This window comes from Diabrotica undecimpunctata, chromosome 1, assembly GCF_040954645.1.
Source record: "Diabrotica undecimpunctata isolate CICGRU chromosome 1, icDiaUnde3, whole genome shotgun sequence".
Taxonomy (NCBI): domain Eukaryota; kingdom Metazoa; phylum Arthropoda; class Insecta; order Coleoptera; family Chrysomelidae; genus Diabrotica; species Diabrotica undecimpunctata.
In genome coordinates, this window is record NC_092803.1 from 151,855,914 (window position 1) to 151,880,812 (window position 24,899).

Genomic DNA, 24,899 nt, shown 5'->3' on the forward strand with positions numbered 1-24,899 from the left:
GAAGAGATCAAGGAGAATGCGTGTGTCTCATAACACTTTTAGCAGAAGCACTGGTATGGATATAGAACAAGATATGGACATAGAACTAAATAATAGCTGCATATATACAATTCAATTTGCAATGACCAGGTCCTCATAGCAAATGATAAGGAATATATAGAAAACATAATAGGAAACTTATCCGAAAAACACCAAAAAATGGGGACTTATACTTACACTCTAAAAACCAAATATGTCATATTTGGGACAGACACTCAAAATCTGTAGAACGTTTTAAGGGAATTTTGTAGAACATAACGAGGATGGGAAAGTTTAATATTTATGAAACTGATAAAAACATGCAGACACCTGTGTAACGTGGCAACTAAGAAAGATTAACAGAAGATACAAACCACGGAAATTGATGTAATGAGGGGAACACTAAGAATATAATTAGAAATTAAATCAGTACGCGCATATTTGGACATGAAAAACCAAAAACTCACAAAACAAGTACTCGAATGGACAGCTGCAGCAGACAGAGAGTCGAGAGGAAAAGGCGAAGAAGGAATGAAGAGGAAGGAAAAAGGTGAAAAAATATGGATGGAGGGAATAAGAAAGTCAATGAGCCTAAAGAACTTGGAGAAGAACAATGCAACAACAGGCAAGAAAGTAAATTGGGTATCGGACAACATCGAAAGACGTTCTAAACCTATTATATATTTATATGATTTACTTACTTTTTCAGGTTCTTTAGCAAATGAAGAGAGCCCCGGTTTTGTATATTCAAATAGTTCCTTATCTAATATTAAATGATTTCCTAAAATATATGACCATATAGTACAGGTATATAACAAGCTAACAAATATAATTTGCTATTGTAAACTTATCATTTGGGTTTTAATCTGTAAGTGTTTAACTGTATACAGTCTAATTCTAATCTATAGGGAATTTGGGAAAAATTACAGTTAATAGTCATTAGTTAATAGTAAAATTACTGTAACAATCATACGAACAAGCTAAATTTTGCAGAGAATGTCAATTTTAGGGCCCCAAAAATATAATATATATATAACCCTATAATATATATAACCCTATAACCCTCCCCTTTCGTAGAGGGGAACGGAAAACATCGATTTATCAAGAATCTGAACTCGGCGCCATAGAAAAAATGTTTAAAACAAGAAATGTAACTCAGATAATTTTGGACAACAATGTTTATTAGCACTTTTGTGTAGAATGAACCGTTCTCTCAGAAACAAAACTTTAAGCAGCCGGCGATTTTGAGTGTCAGTTACGCGCGTAAAATCAATCTTTTAAATAAAAGTTGTATCAAAACTTCAATATCTTTTGATCAGAGTGTCCTATCTACATAAATCAAAATACGTTTTAAAGGTGAAGAGTTCGCTGCTTTTGTAATCAATTTTGTCATTTTGTCGCAAATCAAATCATTTTTTTATAACATTGTTAAATAAACGTTGCGCGATTTTTGCCATTTTTTAAGATTCTCATGAGATCAATAAAATTTATGGACCCGTCGCTGTGGAATTTCCATTGTTAGAGCTTAATCTTCAAAACCTATAACATGAAATTTCGATTTTCAGTTTTGGCAACAAACATGAGGCATTTGAATTATGCCTGAAAACGCGCAATTTAAACTTTCACATTACAAACGATCTAAAACGTTTGTGAACGTGAATCAAAATTCACATTCTTAGAAAAATTCAACTTGTTCGTCTTGTTTTTGGACATCATATTTCTTTTGACTGGACTATAAAAAAAATCGAGTTAAAGAACAATATGATAAAGTAAGAGTAAGATAAGTTTAAGAAACCACAAACCTTACCAGTAGAACTATTAATAAGACTAAAAATAATCTCTTTTACATAAGGCATTAAGAAAATATTGTAAATAGACAACGCATTATGAGATTCATTATTAACAAATACAACACAGCATTATAAGTTTGGCCTTAATTACAAATAGAAAGAGCCAAACCGTAAAATGTCTAATTCTCCTTCCCGTTCACATCCTCTTGCACTTTTGAGTCTCCAAACAATACGACACTGCTGGTGAAGTAAATGCATAAGCTAGAGTGTGCACCTCTCTTCTACCACTTTCGTCACCATCGTCGTCATCTATGATTTTGTTTTTTTATAATAAAGTATTATTTTTTTTTCTTGATCTGTTATTGCATTTTGAGGTAATTCAATTGTAGTCTGCACTTACAAATTCTCCAAAATTTCGGTCTTTCATTCCTCCAAAATGCATTCATCTTCTGAAGTTACATCTTCGCATATTTTTGTACATTTCAAGAAACCACACTTCCTAAAGCAGTATATAATTGTGTATTTTGTGACGGCCATGAATTTTCGGTTAACCAAGTTCCCGTAGAAGTATAATCCTAGCACAAATCTTTTCCAGTTTGAAACTCCGAATAATTCCTTTCTCAAAAAACTATAATTCGGATGTTACGTTAGGGGAAACAAAATTCGTTTTACTGCTTTTTAAGTTGTTAAAATAAAACTCTTGGATGAGCAGTACAATTATCCAAAAACAACGTAATTTTTGTTTTTCAAAAATTACCAGTGAATATTTTACAAATATTTTTTTCGCAACCCGAAGTATAATTATTTAACAAAAACTAGCCAAAAAGCTAATATTTTTTGTTAGGTATGTAACATGTACAGTCCAGGTTCATCTGCATTATATCCCTCTATTAATCACTCAGATCAGGAGTAGCAAAAGATCAGGAGTAGCAGACGTTATTGAAAGGATAACAACACTAAAATGGAACTGGGCAGGTCATGTAGCAAGATCAGTTAATAACCGGTGGACAAAAAGAATTTTGGAATGGAGACCCCGAATACAAGCTAACAGAAATAGAGGTCGACCCCCAACGAGATGGACAGATGACATAAAAAGAGTGACTACAAATTGGATTCAGATGGCGCAAAATCGGACTAAGTGGAAAAGCATGCGAGAGGCCTATGTTCAGCAGTGGACGTTAGAGGCTAGTTGATGATGATGAATCACTCAGAGAAACATGAGACCTTGTCGTGGTGATGCAGCTCGTCATACTCTGCCAGGATCGCTAATCCTACGAGATGATCATGACCAAGTAGAAAGTAATTACGGCTCGACTGAACATGTCAGTCGAGACCCAAGTTTTCTTTAGCCTTCTACCGGTATGCTGGTCTGTTTCACTCAGCAGGTTCAGTTTCCGGATACTATACAATTGGATTCTACTTCCGAAGATGAAGAAAAACTAGTGAAAAGTCAATAAATTGGTGATGAAACTAAGGACAGAAATAGGTCTAGTAGGCGAGTATGACTAGCGCAGTGAGGATAAGGTTAAAGTACCGGTTGAAGCAAGGGCACTACCTAAAAGAGGCTTTAAAGTAAATTAAACCTTTTTTAAGCATAGCTTTCTTATCGCGTGCTGCGTTCTGAGCGGTGGATCGCGCACAGGTATGAAAAAAATAAGACCGATTGAAACGATAAAATGTAACGATCGCGCAACCATATACTACATGGTATAGTAAACGCAATACCAACGTGTTTCTTAACAAAATAAAAATTAATTTAAAATAAATTGAATCAAATTAAATTAAAAACCATTGCTCCGTGCGAAGACGATAAGAAAGCTATTCTCGGTCACTCCAGGGTACCATATCCTGTTTTTAAACTGAATGCACTTGGTTTTGCTTGACCGCCTGCGTTAAATTTCCTTATAGAGGATTGTAGAGGATAACTTATATTATAAATTATCCTTAAGATGGTACAAGTGTATTAGGAGCAATATGAAATTCTTTTGCAATATTCTTCTTCTCTGTTTCACTTTTTTCAACTTCTTTAATCAGTTTCAATCTTTGCCTATAGTTAAAGTATGACATTTTGGTAAAGAGATATTGAATCACCACAGATTACAATTTACAGGCAAGTAAAGAACATATTTATCGTAAAAAACATTTAAACACCTAATTGATAATACAGTAGACCTACATTGCAAACATCATTCATTAATTTTGTTGACGTTTAGATTTAAAAAAAAAATGTAAAAAATAAATAAATGTAAAAAATAAATAAATGCAAACGCACAAAACTTACCAGATGCTACTTTGAATTAATTTATAGCACAATGCATATCTTTGAAATATATCATAAATTCAAATTTCCAATTTATGGTCTTAATTTAAACTAATATTATAATATCACTTACCAAAATAGGATTCGTGAAATGAGTATGCTAAAACCCTAGACCCTGTGCTCCCAGCATCCATTACCACTGCATAAACTGGCTTGTGACTACCTAAAAATTTCTTTGCAAAGCTATCAACAGCCCTATGTGCCATAAACCATGGTAATTGATCAGTGTATAAAACTGAAAAGAAAAGAAATTTAAGTGATGAATTTAAATAAAATATAAATAAAAAGAATTTTTAAATAAAAACATATACCTTTTATGAGAACATAGATTGTTTATAGTTCATTTTGGTGTGCAACAATGCTTTTCTATTATCACTTATTCACTACCATTTTTTTATATTCCACCCATGTGGATTGTTTTATAAGATTTTGATACTATGAAGATGATTTACCAATGCCAATTACTGTTTTTCATGAGCATATGATGCACATTTCACCTTCAAATCTTTATTACCAAGTAAATGTTTGAAAATCTGAATTATTTCATATGTATTATTTGTGTTTTACTACTGATTCCCTTTATTAAGTTGGGGCTGGCTCACCATATACTACTATTTGTTAAAATATTCTCTAATTTACTCTCATTTTTATTATTTTGTTTATTTTAAATTTTACAATATAAAAATCACTTTACATTGTTCAATACAAGGCAATGAATTAGCTCATATAAGTGACTTATCAGTTTATAGCAACTACATAGCATCTCATAATTTCCAAATTTATATTTTTTAACAAAGAAGTGACTAAAATTTTGAAATAATAAATACAATACCTAATAGAAAGATGTTAAATGAAAAGACTGAAAATTAATGAATAATTCGTCCTTACAAGAAAGATAATTAGAAAGAGACAAAAACTATCAGAGCAACTAAAAGTATTGTAAAGAAGATATTGTTACATTATTAGATCTTGTTATTTATATATATATATATATATATATATATATATATATATATATATATATATATATATATATATATAATGAAACCTTATGTAAACATAATACTCCAGTCGTCAGAGACGAAAATGCCACTCAACCTCGAAAAATCGTACGAAGAAGCTGAATTTTGCCGAGAATATTTTGGGACCCCAAAAAAGTTTACCATTTTTACCTCCGGGCTTCCCCCTAAAACTCCCCTCGTAGGAGGGTAAAAACGCAAAAAAATCGATTAACAAGAATCCGTACGCCGTAGAAACAAATATTTTAAATAAAAAATGTAGCTGAGATAATTAAAAAAAAAATGTTTATTAGCACTTTTTGTGTAGAATAAACCGTTTTTTCACAAACAACGCTTGAAGAGACCATCGATTTTGAATGTCAGTTACGAGCGCGAAATTAATGTTCAATAAAACTTGTATCAGCTCTACGCGCGATGGTAAAAATTCGATATCTTTTGATTCAACTGTTCTATCGACAAAAATTAAGATGCGTTTTAAAGGTAAAGAGTTTAGCTTTCGTATGCATTTTTTTTTATTTTACCGCAAGTAAACTTAGAGTTTATAAAGGTGTTAAATAAATAAAAGTGGCTATATTTTTGCCATTTTTTATGATTCTCGTGAGATCGATACAATATATATCTTTTAATGACTGGCCACTAAAAAGTTTTGATTATTAGAGCTTAATCTTCAAAACCTATAGCATGGAATTTTATTTTTGAGTTTTGGCAACAAATGCGATGCATTTGAAATATCCCTAAAAACGCTAGATTTAAACTTTCACATAACAAACAATCTAAAACGTTTAAAACTTTTTTTTAATTAAACTAGTAGGTTTTTCAAAAGAAACAAACTTCTGTTAGGATCTACTCTCAAAATCATCTTCTTGAAGGCATTTCCCGTGACATGCGATCGTTTAAAATGTAAAACATTAAATTCTGCGTTTTTTGTTAATATTTCAATTGCCTCATATTTCCTGCCACAACTCAAAATTGAAATTTCATGTCATAGGTTTTAAAGATTGATCTCTAAAAGTGATCAATTTTATTTATCTCACGATAATCGTAAAAGATGACAAGAATCGCAACACGTTTATTTATTTAACACATATTTAAATGGGAATAAGCCACAATTAAAGGTTAAATTATTTTATTGACGTTTCAATTTCCACTTCGGAAATCGTTCTCAAAATACAAACATTAGTAAATTAAACAAATTTTGTTTTTTTGTTACTTGGTGAAAAATTCTTCTAATAATTTATTTTATCTGACTCATTACTTTACTTTACTTAGTCCTAAGCCTTTCTACCGTTAGGTGTAAGGCTGTCCTGACCCATTTATATTGAAAATTCAGACATACATTATACATTTTAAAGTAGACGACTTTAAAATGATATTGCCAATATTGTTGAGTTGTGCTCCTGGGACGACTTTACTTGTAAGATGGTTTATTCGATTACATGAAATCAACTTTAACTTAAGAATATCCGTCAGAAAAAATCATAGCATGTAATTAGTCTTTAAAAAGACAAACGCATGCCATGATGACAGTAAAAATCTCCTGTTAGTGATTCCATAGTAAATTAGGAGAGAAAAACCAGGAAAAAAACCTCATAATACTACCCCGACATGGTAAGTATTTGGTCGTGCATTTAGTTTACTTTCAATAAACACCAAATTCTGATTTTATATGTTTGTTATTTAAAAAACATAAATAATGTATCCTCTATAGGTTACCGACTAACTAATACTGGTATTTTACTTTTAATAACTTCCTCTTTTAATATGGGTAACCAGATCCAACTACATTCTGCTGAGGAATTTGCGACACAATTGGTCTCATTTAGCATAATTAGAGCCGCTTCTTTGATTTTTCTCTTTCTACCATCCGTTTCTTTTATGACTATATTTGAATCATTCCATTGAACCCTATGTTCATTATCCCATGCGTGTTTACATATTTGAGATCTATCAAATTCTCGATTTTTAATATAAGATTGATGTTCGCTTATTCTAACATTTAATGGCTTTGATGTTTCACCTAAATAAAACTGATCGCATTCACAAGGTGTTTTATAAATGCAATTCTTTGTCCTTTCTTGTTCATTGTTAGGTTTGGTTTTAGACAAAATATATCTCAAATATAAAACAAAATATATGTGTTTGTTGTTTTGAATGTTGTTGAAATGTTGAATTTATTTCCTATAATTTTTAAGCTTCAAAACAATATTTAACACCTTTATAAAAACTGAGTTTAATCGCGGCAAACTACAAAACCTACATACGAAATCTGCACTCTTTACCTTTAAAACGCATCTTGATTTTTGTCGATAGGACACTTGGATCAAAAGATATCGAATTTTTACCGTCGAGCTGATACACACTTTATTGAACACTGATTTCGGGCACGTAACATAATATTCAAAATCAGGATTCCACTTTAGCTACGTTAAATTTTAACATTATGATCTGCAGGTAATCACCAAAGAGGAGGCCTATATCCAAAATTGGACAGCAAGGGCTGTATAGATAGATAGAAATCGAATATTTGGCAACATATATGTACATGAACGTTGTTGCCAACAAGTTTTTAAGGCGTTTAGGTTAAGTAGCAGTTTTTGATTCAATTTTTTTTTATAAAATAACCATTATAGGTACAATTGAAAATGAACAATGTTAAATCAAGAACTCGCCAGTGCGATGGTTACATAAACTAGAATATGTACAGGTAAGCAAACAAAATAAAGATCTATAAATTAATATGATTATACCGATCGTATATCTGTACCAACATTTTATCAGCTTTTTGCGACAAAGTTGGAATTTTCATCGATGTATAAGTATGTGTTATTAAATTAAATTTATATTGGCAGATGCCTTCAACTTCTAAAGGAGAAACAAGTAACTTTATACCTCAGCAAGAACAAAATCAAGAAGAGGAAAGCGCATTAAACAGTGAAGGTATTATTACACAAGTAAATGACAATATTAAAGAGGAACTTAAAAATCTTCAAGTGATAAAAACTATTCGCCCAAGAGAAGACCAAGAAAAGGGAGAAAACGTAAATAGGTACATAAATCAAAGTCGCGAATCAAGAAAAAAAGCTGTATTCAAAACGAGGGTTACTTCACACAGAGAAATGCATGTATAGAATCAAAACAATTCCGTATGTATCTTTGTAAATGTAAGTGTTTGGAAAAGATTGGTGTGGATAACGCCAAAAAAGAATTTGATAAGTTTTACCATGTTGAATCTCATGATGCTCAAAGGGCTATAATTTGTTCAAATGTTTTCGAAGTCCCAATAAAGCATAAAAGAGCAAAAACAAGTAACAAAAGAAATATTACCAGGATATACACAATATCTGCTGTGACAGTGTGTAAACCTTTCTTTTTTACAAACCTTGAGAATATCAAGTTGCAAAGTCAATGCAACAGTGTCAATGCACACGTCCAACGAACATTGTGTGCAAAAAGTAATTGAGCCCATAATGAAATTCCCCAATTACAAGTCACATTACAGAAGAGCTAACACAGGAAGAAATACCTGAAAGAAGACACAACATTAAGTAAAATGTATGAATTGTATATTGAAGCACACAATGATCCTCTTAAATTTTCATTTTACAAAAAAATATTTTTAAAACGATTAAATCTTCAAAGAAAAATGTTGAAGAGGATACCTGTAGTAGATGCAATTGTTTAGAATTAGAAATTAAAAATGACTCAGATAACAAAAAAAATAAGCAAGTGGAAGGAAGAAAAAAATGTGCATTTAGAAGAAGTGGAAAATGCACAATCTAGGAGAAAGCTAGACATGAAGATGAACAAAGATCAACCAGAAGTGGAAACCTTTTATTTTGATTTAGAAAAAACTCTTTCCCTTCTGAGAATTCCGACAAATATTGTATATTATAAGCATCAATTATGTATTTACAACCTTGGTATCCATAGCGGCAAGGATAACAAAGATCATTGTTATTTTGGATAGAAGGTGAAGGTGGTCGGGGATCCCAGGAAGTAGGAGGTCATCTTAAGAAACATTGAAAAAATTGTTACTTCTGCAAAACATGTAATTTTGTGGTCAGACTCTTGTGGCAGCCAACACTGCAAGATCAAAATAGTTTTGCTTCTAAAAACGATTTTAAAAACTCATTCCACCATTGAAAAAATTACATCTCTTTCTTGTCATAGTTTTTTACCCAATGATAGTGATTTTGGAGTTATTGAAAGTACCCTAAAATGTCAACAAAATGTCAACAATATACTGTTGATGATTACCTAAATGTGATAAAGAAGTTCCGTAAAAAGAACTCATTAGTAGTTCACAGAATGAAATAAGAAGAATTCATTGGAACAAAGAAGTTGGAAACTATGATTACAAACTGTAAATCAGACATAGAAAACAGTAAGGTAAAATTGGCTTAAAACAAGACAAATTGAAATAAGAAAGAATAAACCACTGAGTATATCTATGAACACCGAATTTATCACTAGTGAAGTTGAAGTAGATCTTCACAAGAAACTTCAAAAAGGATGGCCCATTGTAATGCAATCCCTAAGTAACCACTTGATTCCTCTTTCTCCCACAGGCAAGCCACTTTCTGTGCCTAAGCTTAAAGACTTAAGATCTTTAATCTGTAAAACTCCACATACAGTAACAATACAGAAGATGACATTGACAGATTTGATGGAGTAGACTTTGGGATACAAGATAAGTAATGCTTACTTACTATTTTCATAATATTCAGAAATGGTACTGTTAACGCCGAGTTTAAGTTTTCTATATTTTTGATTAAGTTCTTAAGTAATACAAAATGTTCAAAACAACAACTTTTATTGTCATACTCAAAAAGAAAAAATAGCTTGTGGCCTACTATTCATTCACTAAAAGTAATATTTTAGTTGCATATCACTAGACCAAATGTCATCCATGTCATTTGGTCTATTGATGTATAATAACACAACTGCACAATGTTCCAAAAATCATAAGTTGACCAAAAGCCTTTTTACAGTTTTTTTCTTTTTTATTCTACATTAGCAAGTTACTATCTCAAACTCGGAAAAAATATAAAAAACTATTCAAAAACAAAAAATTACAACAATTGTAACATATACTGAATTTTAATAGAGTAAAATATCTCGCAAATATCTCAAAATCAATTTTGGGGCTTGGTCTAGTGATGCTAACACCATCCATATAGAGGATTCCAATGACTGTATCCAGGTTACTCAGCTTTTACTGTATTATCAAAGAATATAGACGCTTATAGAAGAGCAGTTCAAATGGGCGATTTGGTTACGGTTTATACTTCAAAACACTCCTCCTGAGGGTGGCTGCATAAACTCAAAGCGTGGCGCCGTGGCGAAAATTTCATAATGAAATATCTAGTTAGGGGGAAGTGGGAAAGGAGTACGAACGGGTAACTGCATCTACTCCTAAACAAATTTCGATGCCATTGATTTGCAAACTGTCTTTTTTTTTGTTGTTTCACAATAAAATCTTTATTTTTATTATATTAAATTGTTAAATTTTTAATTTTAAAAGTTAAAAATGTATGATATTTACAATATTCAAAGTATTTATTTTTTTAATTGTATAACTTTGAATTAAAAATAGGTTTGTTCCAACACAACGAAAAACCGTCACATAAGTTTTTATTATACTGTTTTTCTGCCCAGAAATTAACGAAACATTTTTAAAAAATTTCAATTAAAAAAAAAGTATTCAATGAAACTTTTTACTAAATTATGAAATTTTCCATTTCGCCGAAACTTCCAAACTTCCATTTCATCCATAATTTTTTAATAACAACAAAAAGCATTCCTAATATATTTTTGAAATATTTAACAGTACCTTTTAATGAATAGTATATATGAAAGTTTTTACGCTGTATGGGTACTATTTAATCTTGTTTTAAAATAACAACTAGTAGTATCTAAAACATCATTTTCACAATGAATGAATATTGGTGAAATTATTACAATTTAGTCTTAAACTGATTTATACTTAAGATTTGTACATATTTCAATTAAAAATTTGAATCATAATAATTTTTCTGAAAAGATTAATTTATTAAAAGTTAAAATAATATTATTTTCTCTAAAAAATTTTATAAAACGCAAAAATTTAATCCTATTCTACGACCACGCAGCATCTACATATAAAAATATCTAAAGTTTCATTTATTGCCCCACTCTTTCATATTTTAGAAGTAATAATAGAGCTGACATGACCGCCCCTTAGTGGTACGTGGTACCACATGCGTTCCACCCGACTCACTTTTTGCCGACTTTCAAAAATAACAGTAAACAATTCTTCTATAAGCGTCTATATTCTTCGTTATTATTGCATAGAAAACCAGGAAACATATTGAAAATTGATGCCTAGTCTTTAAATATATTAAATAAAACATCTACTTACTTATAAATACTGTAAAAACAGTTCCACTTAAAATTAAACACAACAGTGATACATGCATCGATATACCAGCTTCTTTCTTCTTCTTTGATGGCCCTTTCTTTGGCCTATCATTGTGCTGTTTATTCTGAAAATAAGAAATAATATATTAAAAAAATATTACACATGGGGGCATTTATTTTTATATATCCTATCCAGTTTGCTAATGATCAGGTAAGTTTGAGATATGTAGTAAGAAAATGAAGGAAAAAGAATCAAGATAAATGTTAGAAATTACTGATAATTACTAAATTTTTACAGATATGAGCAGTTAGTTAGAAGTATTGAACTTTAGAAAGTTACGACCAAATAATATGTACCTAAAGCCATTGAGATTATAACAGTATAATGTGGAAAAGTGAAATTGAAAACAAAAGAAAATAGAATATATATTTAAAAATAGCTTTATTACAAAAAAACAGTATCACCAAAATTATTTGAAATTGAAACATACTTAGTGAAACAGTAATATCTAATTAGGGAGTTTCATGGTGTATGGGTATATAACATATATCAAAGAAGCAAACTTAATATGTCGTAGACAAAAACAATTCCGGAATTAATACTAGCAAATACCATAGATGTTTAGTGACTACAGGAATAATAAGTTGTGGTCTGTGAATAATAAGACAATGAGAATCAAAAAAAATTGTGAATTATAATACCTTAAAACCTGCATAATTTTTCTAGATTCTTGATGTTGGAAGCAAGCAAAACATAAATTTTTAATATTATCAATAAATGAATTTACTTTAAAACCTCGACGGTTTTATCATTTGTTTTATTAGAGAAAAATACAAATGTTCCCCTTAAAAGTGAGGTTAGTTCATAAAAAAACGTAGTTGTCAAGAAAAATATACTTACAGGTAAATAATACATATCAGTCATGTTAATAAAAATAAAAATTTAAATAAAATTTGTTTAATAAACTATTTAGTAATAAATAAAACAGAAGACATGGATGACCGTCACATCGGTCCCACGTCTGCAAAACACCTGTAACTTTAAAATTCCTCTTACCTTTCTTTTACGCAATTCTGCGTTAGTCATGTTTATTTTCTATTTTTAACTCCGAAATAAATGTTTTTTCTATACTAATTCTAATTATTGATTTTGAAATTATTTGAGGTTTTGCCCGTGTAATGCAATGTTCTATGACCGCGCAGTGTGATTTTTGAACTTTATTTCACCATTCACCATTCAACAAAGACAACTTCAACTTAATGTGTTTAATTATCAGACTGCGAAAGTAACTTGCTGATTATGCTGTTTAAATAATGTTGAATAACAATTAAACTATAAGATATGATATATAACGATGACAACCAGTCTTGAAATTGATTTTAAAACTTGAACTGAACTTCGTTCAATAATTTATCTTAAGATACACAACACTGATATAAGATTAATTTATAAACTAAACATTATCACTATAATGTTTGATAATAAGTGGTGTAAAATCTATACCACTTTTATCATAAATAGATAAATTCTGACAGTAATTTAAACAACCCGCCGATAATATCTATTAAGGTTTTTATACATATCCGTGCCATTCCGTACCGTGTCCGTTCCATGTTATGACAGTGCCCAACAAAAAAAAAAAAGAATAATCTATTCTAAAGGTCGATTTATACATATTCGTGCCATGTCCGTTCCGCGTCAGAGCTGAGTCCGGATATTTTTAATGATATATTTACATAAAACCGCGTTGTAGTAGAGTGCGTACCGGGCTGAATAGAGAAGAAAACATTATTACATATTTCTGTGTAAAAGAGGATTGAAATATGAAAAAATATGGCTTGGATAGAAGATCTCACTGTTTTGACAATATTACTTAATGAAAAACAAGAACAGAATGGGCGGAAACAAAAAATATATAATATGCATCCTATGTGGAGAAAAAAGACAACCCGAAAGAAAATTTAAAATATACAGAGAATTATTGGACGATGTAACAAAATTTCCCGAATATTTTAGAATGACCAGTACTTTTTTTTTCTTTAATACATATAAAAAACCATAACATCATAACTTCTGGAGGGGGCCGTCCGTGCCCGGCTTAAAATTAATCCCAAACGATATTTTTGTTTTCGGTACTGGCGATGCACGAAAATGACACGGACCGCACGAACTTATATAAACACGATTTTATTGTTTTGTGAGTACTGAAACATTCTAAAATATTCGTGAAATTTTGTTTCATCGTCCAATTATTCTCTGTATATTTTAAATTCTCCTTCGCCTTGTCTTTTATTCCACATAAAATGCACACTCCGTCTTCTTTGTTTCGCCTTTTCTGCTCTAGCTCTTCCACTTCATCAAGTAGTAATGCTACAGAATAATAAACAATAAGAACGCCCCCTCTGCTTGTCAAGATAAAAACGCGCATCTTGTTTGCGCAGACGGAATCAGCCATATTTTAAACGGATCCAGTGCTGTTCGGTGAAATTTTATTTGATGTGCATAGAAAAAAAAACGTGCTGATCTCAGCTTGTGTAGAGGAGGGACGCTGAACTGAGTAGAGGTCCTTCAGTACTTTGTGCAAGACAGACTGGGCGAAGAAGTCCTCAACTCCGACACTGCACGTCCTAATGGCTAATAGGTAACGCTCCTGTAGATATACAGGACAGGTAGAGGAAAATGCCTAAAACTGGACCCCCATTTTGTTTTTCGATTCATGCGTATGAAAAATAGCAAAAAAATATTATAAAAGTACATACCATTTACTTCATAATGTTATAATTCATTTATACTCAACTTTCATTAATAATAATTAAAAATTAATATAAAAAATTATTGTATTTATATTAATTAATGTATTTTCCAAAATCCAGCCTTTGGTGAATTCGGAAAATAGTTGCTAAAAGTGGACTCCCTTAAAAATTATTAATAAAGTTGTACCAATAATTGGAAAAAAGTATTAAATAAAAGAAAACATGATCTACTTTCTAAATAGACGTATATTGCAACAATTTCCAATATAAAACATAAAATATACAAAAATATTTAGCACAATTATTAATTTATCTGCAAAAATCGCATATGTAGGCATCCTTATCAACCCCAGCACAATCCACATGAGCCCACAACGAACACATAATACACAAGACCCAAAGTTCGTCTTTACAATCTTCCGAATATTTTCTGTCACAAAACATGCACAAAGCGTCATCCTCTTTAGATGGTGACATTCCTGGAATAATGTCCAATTCAGCTGTTCCAGAAGAGACACTGATTTCATCTTCGGTGTCTGATTCTTGTTTCTCAAAATTTAGACATCTTTTTACTATCTCTTTCCCTTTTCTAGAAGGCTCTGCTGTCGAACAACCTTTTATGCCGCGGTTGCCTTTGAAACTTTGATCACGTTCTTGCCGTTCAGTTTTCATGGCTTCTTTAGCTTCCTTAGCTTTTTTAGATTCCATCAACTTGAATTTATAAGGAGAAACTGTGATGATTGTTGAACTGCAGGCTGTCCGTCACCTATTAGTGATCCTTTTTTTGATTTTTGGAATAGGAGTAATTTCAAACGGGCTTATCATAGACGATTTTGGACTATGAGGATTGTCAGATGTAGATGGTAACACAGGATTACCTGTAGAGCTTTCATTACCTGCCGTTTTTTGCTTTGACATGAATTCGTAGAAAGATGAATCTCGCATTTTGTTTGCTTCTTCAATATATTCGGCATCAGAAAACAGCTCTTTGTTGAGTGGGTAGTTTTGAGATGACCCATGAAACTTTTGTCCAAAGGTTGAGGTTTGTGTGAGGAGTGAGGTGGTATGGACACAATGGTAACATGGTGTGTTCTAGGCAAATCGATCTCTTCAATATTTTGATTGTGACTATAATGGCCATCTAAGAGTAACAGCACAGGTTTCTCCTTTGCAGGATGGACAAAGTCGATAAATTCCTTCAACCATTGAGTGAAGGAGTTGATTTGAATCCAACCTGACGGATGCACTGCAAAAATTGTTCTTGATGGCGCTCTTTTTTTCAGTTGTTCACTCATATTTTTTCTCGGAAAAATCATTAAAGGAAGTACGAATGAGCCAGTGGCATTCATACAAGCAACAATCGTTATAAGGGCTCCTCGTTCTCCTGATGTCAGGGCAGCAATCTGCCTTTTACCTTACTTAACGGCTATAACTATGGATATTTTAGACTGCACCACACTAATTCCGCTCTCGTCTACGTTATAGATTCTATCCGGAGTAAATTCATTTTTAACGTACAAATCATTCAGGAGTTGATAAAATTTCTGCGCATTTTCCTTATTGAACCCAAGGGCCCTGCTATAAGATGTTCCAGTGGGCTTTCTTTCTGACAGTTTTGTTTTGTGCCGTTTAAGAAATAGATTGGCCCACTTTTTACCAGCTATTTCTTCTTTGAATGGATGATTAATGCTATTTCTCTGGGCCATTCTTCTTAAATCACTTCTAGTGAGTCCAAAAAACGATGCTTCCATTGCACAACAATATTGGACTAGCTCGTCTTCCAGATTTTTGCCCAATATTGTAGGTCTGCTTCTTTTTGTTTGTGCTGCTTCGATAGGCGTACCATACTTATCTTTGCTTAATCTCATCAGCGTTGTCTTCGGCACATTAAAATATTTACTTGCCTTCTTCCACCCCATCTTCTTATTTCGAACTGCATCAATGGCCTTAGGCATTTTAGACGGACTCCACTTTCTCTGTTCGACCTTCCCCATTTAATTGATTTTTAATCTGTAACAAAATTGCAAATCATAGAAGTGCATAACAGCGAAGTTGCATAACAGCGAAGTTTTAAATCTAAAAAATAAGGGGTCCGATTTAGGCAACTACGGGGGTCCGGATTAAGCTACTATAGAATACATTTTAATAATGTCATAATTTTTTAACCTCATCATTATATGAACTATATTAGTGAGAAACAATGACCTCAAACCCTATTATTTAAAATAATATATAGAATGAATAGCTTACCTGCTAATATCTCGAAGAAATAATGAAAAATATAACACAACGTAAAAACTTTCCACACAACTAACACACGTGCAAGACGACTGGCAAGCAATAAGTGACGTAGCCGGCTTCTGCACTTCACCACTGAGTCATGGAACTCTAATACACCATTTGCACTCATTGTTGCCACGATTCAAATTAAAATGTACCAAGAAAAACTAGGGGTCCGCTTTAGGAGGATGGTCCACATTTGGGCACTTTCCTCTATGAATAAGGCTTCGCCAAATAAGTACCCTCGGATGTACTGAGGACATGAGACAGGTCAGTAGCTGTGTCATTAGTGGCCCGTGGCTAAGGAATACAATTCCTGATAGGTGCGGTACCACCAAGTCGCAGGCGAAAATCAAATACTGGTTTAACCGGCTGTGATACTGCGAACACTCACCAACCCGTCCGGCAAGCGTGGTGTTTTAATGCCAATATAACCCACAAAATACAACATGTTGAACTTGAAACAAACTGGGACGATACCATAGGTGGGTAGAGCTAGCAGCTCAGAATCACAAGAGAAAACTGTTCAGCCTCACGGATTGTGGAGGAGGCACAAGTTCAACAAAACGCGCCAAAATAGATACGAACAAACAAAAACAGTTACTGCTAGCCACATACAACATCCAACCGATGGCTAAAAATGAAAAGGTCTACGAATTAGAAGAAGAACTATCCAAGATAAAGTGGGATATTGTAGGACTGTCAGAAGTGAAAAAAAGAGGCGAACAATGCATGCATCTAAACTCTGGAAATCGCCTATACTACACAGCAAAAATAGACGAAACATATGGTGGAGTAGGATTTCTTGTCAAAATGTATCTCACACACACCATACCAGATAATAAAACCAAGATCAAGGTTATACCAGTGTATGCTCCCACAACAACACATCAGAAAAACCAAAGTAAAAGACGCAGGAGAACATGCTTCCAAATTAAAATGGAGCTTCGCAGGACACAATACCCGACTGAAGGATAAAAGATGGAACCACGAAATACAACAATGGAGTCCATGGTTAGGAAAGAGAAGCAGAGGAAGACCGCAAATGAGATGGGCTGATGACATTAAGTAGATCGGAGGACACAACTGGAAGCAAGCGGCGCAAAATAGAAAACACTGGATTGATTTATGAGAGGCCTATGTCCAAAGTTGGATTAATTAAGGTTGAAGAAGAAGAAGTACATAGAAAAATTAACCCGGTTTAATTTATTTACGGCAACTATAGACATAATATGCACTATTTAATTCGTACTTTTAGTTAAAGAATAGATTAACTTATTTTAAATTTACTAAATTATTAATCTCTAAAAATTTAAATTACAGTTCTGTCGTAGCTTGTTACAAATTTTCCAATTCGAGTTTATGTTTCCGTTTAAAATATGGCGATCGCGTCCTGACACACTTCAAAGGCGGCATCTGAGAGTGGGCAATCTGATTGTTATTTATTCTGTGGTAATCTGTGAGATCTTCTATCCAAGCCTCTATATTTTCAACCCTCTTTTACACAGAAATATGTAATCATTTCTTCTCTATTCGGCCCGGTACGCATCCTGCTACAACGCGGTTGTATGTAAATATAACATTAAAAATAGCTGGACTCGGCACTGACACGGAACGGACATGGCACGGACACCGCACGGATGTGTATAAATCGACCTTTAAAGAGAACAATATAAATTTACAAGTAAATTTTTAGTGAGCATGGCAGAATTATAATATTTCGTCAGCAGACGTCATAAACAAACTTTTAATAAATTTTAGCCCATAATTAATTGATATATTTTTTTATTTCTGATAAGATTTTAGCCAATGTTTTCGTTTCAGAGTAAATAAAATGATTCAAAAGTGTTTTAAAGCTATATCTATAAATGTATAAAAATAAAACAAAGCTTGTTCTAAAATATTTTTTATTTTGTTTTATTCAGTATTTTGCAACTTAACTATAGGTGATTTGTGCTTAACATGAACTAGTTTAACAATCAAATATCAAAAAATAAAAAAAATTATATTTTTATTTTTACAAAAAATAATGTCTCGTAAAGTTGACTAAATATCTAATGTCAGTGTTACACAAAACATAACTCTGCACAAAACATTTATTTTCAGATTTTCAATTTAACAGTTGGCCAACCTTGTTAAGTTCTTCATTCTCCGTCAACATGGTGAGTGTTGTGTATTTTTGTTGGAAGTTTTTAATTTTAAAAATATTTTAGTCATCCTTTACTTTTTGTACAAATTTACGATTCAGAATTGTTTTAGAACTTATTTTCATATAAATTAAAGTAGTATAGATTTTAATATGTTTATTTTTAATATATTATTTTACAAATTGACTTTGATGATGGTTAAATTGAGTTCTGTTTTTAGTCGACACACAGAAAGAAAACTAGGAAACTAAGAGGACATGTAAGCCACGGTCACGGCCGTATCGGTAAGTACATTTTGATCCTAATTAAGCAGAATTAATGAAAATAACAATAGTTTTTCCAAAGTGATGATTAACCGAACGGGCGGTATGAATATCATTGATTAATGTTCGTTTCTGATTAAATCTCAATGTCTCTCATTGTATAAATAGGTAATTCTCCATCTAAAATTATTTATTTTTAGGTAAACACCGCAAGCATCCTGGAGGTCGTGGTAATGCTGGTGGTATGCACCATCACAGAATCAACTTCGACAAGTACCATCCTGGATACTTCGGAAAGGTAAATTTTAGTTTTACATGTTTGTTAATAATAAAACTGTTCAAATGATGATTTTTAGAACGGGCGGTATGAAAATTACTGATTATTGTTCAATTACTGACTTAATTTTCTTTAGATGAATATTTAGCCTAAATTATCCAATATCTAAGATTATTTTGTTTTTAGTTGGGTATGAGGAACTACCATGTAAGGAAAAACTCAAAATGGTGCCCAGCTATTAACCTAGACAAATTATGGACACTAGTTAGTGAACAAACTAGGCTAAAATACAAGGAAAATCCAGAGGGAAAGGCCCCAGTCATCGACATTGTTAAAGCTGTAAGTATTTCTAAAATATTTTGTAGTGTTTCATCATTTATGATTATTTTTAAAGTGTCCTATTTTTACCTGCTTTTGAATAACCTCAGGTTGAGATCCACATCTCTTAAAATGATTCTAGCCCTTTCTACATTATTTTCTAGTCCCAAACATTTATAATCAGTAACACAGTTTCATTAAAAATCTTGTGGAATTTGAAGTTTGAAGTTGAAAATTAGTTATTTCAGTTGTATTGCGGTCATTATTTAATTCTAGGACATCCTACAAAATAGTGCAATGTAAATATAGGGCTTCCTATGAACCTCCATGGAGCTAAATTTATAGAGTGAATGTAGAGTTATTATATTATTTTATGGATTCTGGAATTTTTTTTAGGACATTTTTCACATTTTGTCCCAGTGAAGATAGCCTCTTATTGCCTCAAATGGGTTTGACAGAATGAAATATTGGTGTTTGGCAGTGTTGAAATTTACATTACAAATGAAACATACCAAATCTATCTGCTAACCTATCCAAAGGGCAAATGCCAAAAATGTTTTCCAATAATTGCAATTACTAACAAACGAAACAAATAATAAATCATTAATGTTTTATATAAGGTGTAAAATTGCAGATTCCATAAAATCATATAATAAAAATGTACATTTTAAAAGCTTTATCTCTTTATATTTGAAGCAAATAACATATATATATTATAAGGACATGGCAACACTGACAACGCAACGAAAAACATCCTTTTTAATTATATAAAACAGGAATGATTAATTATTTAAAGCAAAATAGTAAAAATCTGAAGATTTCTACTTATTCGAAACCAAAATTCAGATTCTGGCATAAATCTGTGCATTTACATTTACAAAGCAGACAGTAAATAAACTGACATGGGGAAACTAAAATTGCATTCTACATCATACTGATTCATCTAAGTAAGAGCCTTCCATGAACAACTGGCCAATAATACTTAAAATATAAGTAAATAAAGATATATAAAAGACAGTTAAGATTTGATTTCACAGTAGTGCCTTTACAATTTGGCTATATATATATATATATATATATATATATATATATATATATATATATATATATATATATATATATATATTTTGTCCTTTCAGGACTTATAGGAGCTCCTCAGTAGGAAGCTCTTATTTGTTTTTTTTTATATTAATTGATGTTAATACATAAATTGTCATACAATTTTTATTTGGTGAACATCTGGTGGTTTGAGGTTTCTGCTCAAAATTGCTCAATTATGAGCAATAATGGTGGATTGCAAAATGACAAAATATCAAGCAGTTTCTAGCAATGGCACCAAGGATGGTTTTGGTGCCATTGCTAGATCTGGTGGTTTGAGGTTTCTGCTCAAAATTGCTCAATTATGAGCAATAATGGTGGATTGCAAAATGACAAAATATCAAGCAGTTTCTAGCAATGGCACCAAGGATGGTTTTGGCAAATAGTTTAGCAATTAAAATCAATGAGAAGTAACTCAAACAGAATAGACAATACTTTCATACATGAGGAAGTAATTCATACTGTGCTCACCATAAGCGAGATTTTTATTGCTGAAGCGGCTTATAGTGTCTTTATTATCATGGGTCAAAAGTAAAAAAGAAAAATCTGTGTGCAAATGTTTTTAGCAAGACAGAAGCAAACTTCATTGTGTTTTGAATTAGATATTTCATTCAAAAACTACTAGAATGCCCTGAAGTGATTTTGAATTACTTTTGAATAAAGTTATCTCATTAATTACAAAACAGTTATACAACATGATAGAACCATTTCCTGTATCAACAAAACTTACCTTACCCCTGGCGGAATAAATAAGTTCATACAAGGTATAAAACAAATTGTCTTGGATTTTTGTACCCACTGGATATTCAGCAGTAATCAGCAATGTGGAATATATTTAACAATTAAAAGCAATATTTGCTGAAACAATAGATGTATTTTTTTTTTAAATTCTATATCGCTCCAGATTTTCCATTTGTGCTTTTGAGCAACTATTGATCAAACAATTGCTCTTATAGGCAACCATAACAAAGTGGAATTGTCACAAAAAGTGTTTTGGTAGTGTAGTCCATTCCATAGTTTTTAAAATTCTTATCAATACAACTTATTCCTTTCCATAAGCAATTTTGCTTGTTCATTGGTGGGTTATTGCCTCTATTGAAGATTGTTGTTCCATATCTTGCACACCGAACAATACTTCTACCATGTGGTGATTTGTCTGTTGCTATTTTAAAACTCTTGTATCTTCCATTCTACTGATATAATTGTTCCATTTTTTTTTCAATTAATGACCACTTATTTATACCTAGTACATTACATTTTGCTCTGATCTCGAACTCCTTATTTGGTCTCTTTTCCTGTAATTCTTCCAAGTATTCTTATTTCTGCTGTTTCCAGCATTCTGCGTTTTGTCTTTGTTGGGCCTTGTTCCTGATGTATATGTCATTATTGATCTTATACTGATTTATAGATTCTTGATTTCATCTCACACACATTAACTTTCAGTTAATTTGTGGATTACACCATATAGTGTTATTAAGGCATCCTGCTAGACTATTTGCTCTTTCTACTTGATATCTATCTTCTTCTTTTTTAGTGTCTTCCTAGCTGGACACTGCTATCGCTATGTACTTTATTTCCGTTACTTGTTCAATGCTTGATTAAATTTAATTTTATATCTTATTGGGTCTTTACTGATTACTATTGTTCTAGTTGTCTGAGTTGAAATAGTCATGTTAAATTCTTTTGACTTGTATTAAATCTGTGAACTAGTCTTTACATCAGGTCTTGAATACTTTATCTTGTTTTTTAAATATGACACTTAAATACTGTTTTTAATTGTATTGTTACATCATCAATCTTTAATTTGAACTATCCTTTTTAGATCAACTATATAGTCTTTAGACTTTCTATCACCATATCAGATCTACATCTGGGAAGTTTGCTCTATACTAATGAAAAATATATAAATTTATAAATATAAATATAAATATATAAAGTTTTACTAGCAATACAGTGATCATAACTTTTGTGAAGTTCTTCAAAATTAAATGTAATTTTATTTCTGTTAATTTTGTTTACTATGTGTCCCTCAACTTCTACATGTTAGACAAAATATAATGATGTTGCAAGGTAAAAATATGATAGTTTGAGAATTTCTGGGACCTTTTTGACCATTTATAGGACAAAAAAACACTAAATATTTATAGTTATAATGATGATAGATACGAACGGGCGGTCATAATTATTATGTTGAATGTTCAAGCACTGATTTCACATTTTTGCATTATTTATTTTATATACATAAATAAACCATTTATTCAAATGCTATTTTTTTTTGCAGGGTTACTACAAACTTCTTGGCAAGGGTCGTCTACCTGAACAGCCCGTTATTGTTAAAGCTAAATTCTTCTCAAAAAATGCAGAAGACAAAATTAAAGCTGTGGGAGGAGCCTGTGTATTGTGTGCGTAAGATGTTAAGGATAATAAATTTTTAAAATAAGTTTTTTTTACTTCCTTTCCTTTATAATACTCTCATATATACAATAGTTGTAGATAAAAAGGTACACTAATAAAACAAATTGATTATTTAGTAAGGTACAAAACAATAATTAATTTTTAATTCAACTTAAATAGTTCTATTTTGAACTGTTGCCATTGAATAATGAAATAAATTAAATACATATTCTCTTGGGTGCTTATGAGTGCAGCCATCTGTCTTATAATTCTGCTCACATTGTTGAGTGTAACTTAACCCTTTTAGTACGGCACTGGTTTACTAGGATGTGGATGGGCACAGACAGTGCTTCTACTCAGGTTGTTTCCTGTCTTGAAACATAGAACCTACTCTGTCAAAAATATATTTATATTTTATTTTGTTCCTTCATAAACTTTTTGGTGAAGTAGATTGAGTTACATTTGGTATACCATCCAACAGGCTTTTTGTTGTAAACTAAAGTAACTCAAAACAAATGTGATCAAATCACATGTAACGGGATATCATGGACAGAGTGGAAAGCATAAGATTATCAACGATAAAACTCGATTGCTATAGGAAGAAATTTTACTCAAAATTTACTTGAATTTATGCCTAATGTAAACAAGTCATCTATGTATTTGATATATATATATATATATATATATATATATATATATATATATATATATATATAAGGTTCTTGAACTCCTAAGTGGAGCATAGAGCTTCAGTGAAAACGCGCCATCGGGTTCTATTTTGCGCTAAGGCCTTCACCTCATTCCAAGACTTTCCTTGGCCTCTTATTTCGTCCATGATGGATCTTCTCCAAGTTTGTACTGGGCGACCTCTTTTTCTTTTCCCTTGGGGATTCCACTCTAGGGCAGTCTTTGCGATACTGCAACTATTTTTTGGAGTGTGTGACCGATCCAACCCCACTTTCTGGACTTTATTTCATTTTGTACCCTCTTTTGTTCGGTCAGGTGTAGCAGATCGTCGTTTCTGATGGTGTTAGGCCAGAATATACGAACAATTCTTCATAGACATTTGTTAACAAAGACCTGTAGTTTGTCTGTGAGGGTGTTTGTCACTTTCCAGGTTTCACATCCGTAAAGTAAAACAGACATGACATTTGATCGGAATATTCGGATCTTTGTCCTTGTAGTATACTCGCCAGATCTCCAAACAGGGTTGAGCGTGCTGAAAGCTTGTTGAGCTTTTCGTATCCTCATACGAATATCGTCTTCTGTACCTCCGTTTTCTGATATGACACTTCCCAGATATGTTAAGTTTTCCACATTTTCAATCTGCATATTGTCGATAGTAAATAGCGTGTTGTTCCTTGCATTTATTCTCATGGACTTGGTTTTACTAATATTGATTTTCAAACCTATTTTATTGGCTTCAGTGGAAAGTGTTTCCAATTGGTAAGCCAGATCTTGGAACCTTTGACCTAATAGACAGATATCGTATTCGATATCTGTCTGTCGATATCTATCGACTATCGATAATGTATTTGATAAGTCGCTTCCAATCTACCGAGCACAAACTTTTTAGCGATTACGGAGGTTTCCCGCCCGAAAGGGTTATTGAATCATTGATATTTTGGCCTAGCATTGCTCCTTGTATCAATGGTTCCCCAAGACATCAATTATTACCAAGAAACTAAACTACAGCAAAGTGAAAAACTAGTGCAAAATGGTATATATTTAAAATAAAGTTTTGGTCTGTTTTGTTGAGAAAATTAATAGCAAATTCTCCTAATAGTTGAAGCACTTTCAAAGAAGAGCAAAAATGGTTTTA

The 24,899-nt window shown here is 31.9% G+C and overlaps 2 protein-coding genes across 3 annotated transcripts in view; one reads left to right on the forward strand and one right to left on the reverse strand.

Moving 5' to 3' along the window:
- NTPase (ectonucleoside triphosphate diphosphohydrolase NTPase) overlaps positions 1 to 13,037 on the reverse strand; it is a 39,318-nt gene extending 26,281 nt beyond the window's left edge. The window contains exons 1-4 of one of the 2 annotated variants that reach the window (XM_072520237.1): positions 12,604 to 13,037; positions 11,548 to 11,671; positions 4,202 to 4,363; positions 720 to 799 (exon numbers count right to left, since the gene is read on the reverse strand). In XM_072520237.1, the coding sequence (XP_072376338.1) occupies positions 720 to 799; positions 4,202 to 4,363; positions 11,548 to 11,671; positions 12,604 to 12,633 (396 nt within the window). In that variant the 5' untranslated portion in view covers positions 12,634 to 13,037. The other variant, XM_072520239.1, reaches the window with a different exon arrangement.
- A 5,638-nt stretch (positions 13,038 to 18,675) lies between these two features.
- Positions 18,676 to 23,123, forward strand: RpL27A (ribosomal protein L27A). The gene is made up of 5 exons (XM_072520240.1): positions 18,676 to 18,742; positions 18,948 to 19,011; positions 19,191 to 19,288; positions 19,454 to 19,606; positions 22,965 to 23,123. Exons 1-5 carry the CDS (start codon positions 18,740 to 18,742, stop codon positions 23,091 to 23,093), a joined length of 447 nt encoding a protein of 148 aa, XP_072376341.1. The 5' UTR covers positions 18,676 to 18,739; the 3' UTR covers positions 23,094 to 23,123.
- Positions 23,124 to 24,899: the final 1,776 nt, after the last annotated feature.

What these genes read in the sequence shown, in the direction of transcription:
- RpL27A (XM_072520240.1), top strand. An exon ending in ATCCTGGATACTTCGGAAAG is followed by an intron (nt 19,289 to 19,453) that starts GTAAATTTTAGT and finishes TTTTGTTTTTAG; the next exon opens with TTGGGTATGAGGAACTACCA. An exon ending in TCATCGACATTGTTAAAGCT is followed by an intron (nt 19,607 to 22,964) that starts GTAAGTATTTCT and finishes TTTTTTTTGCAG; the next exon opens with GGTTACTACAAACTTCTTGG.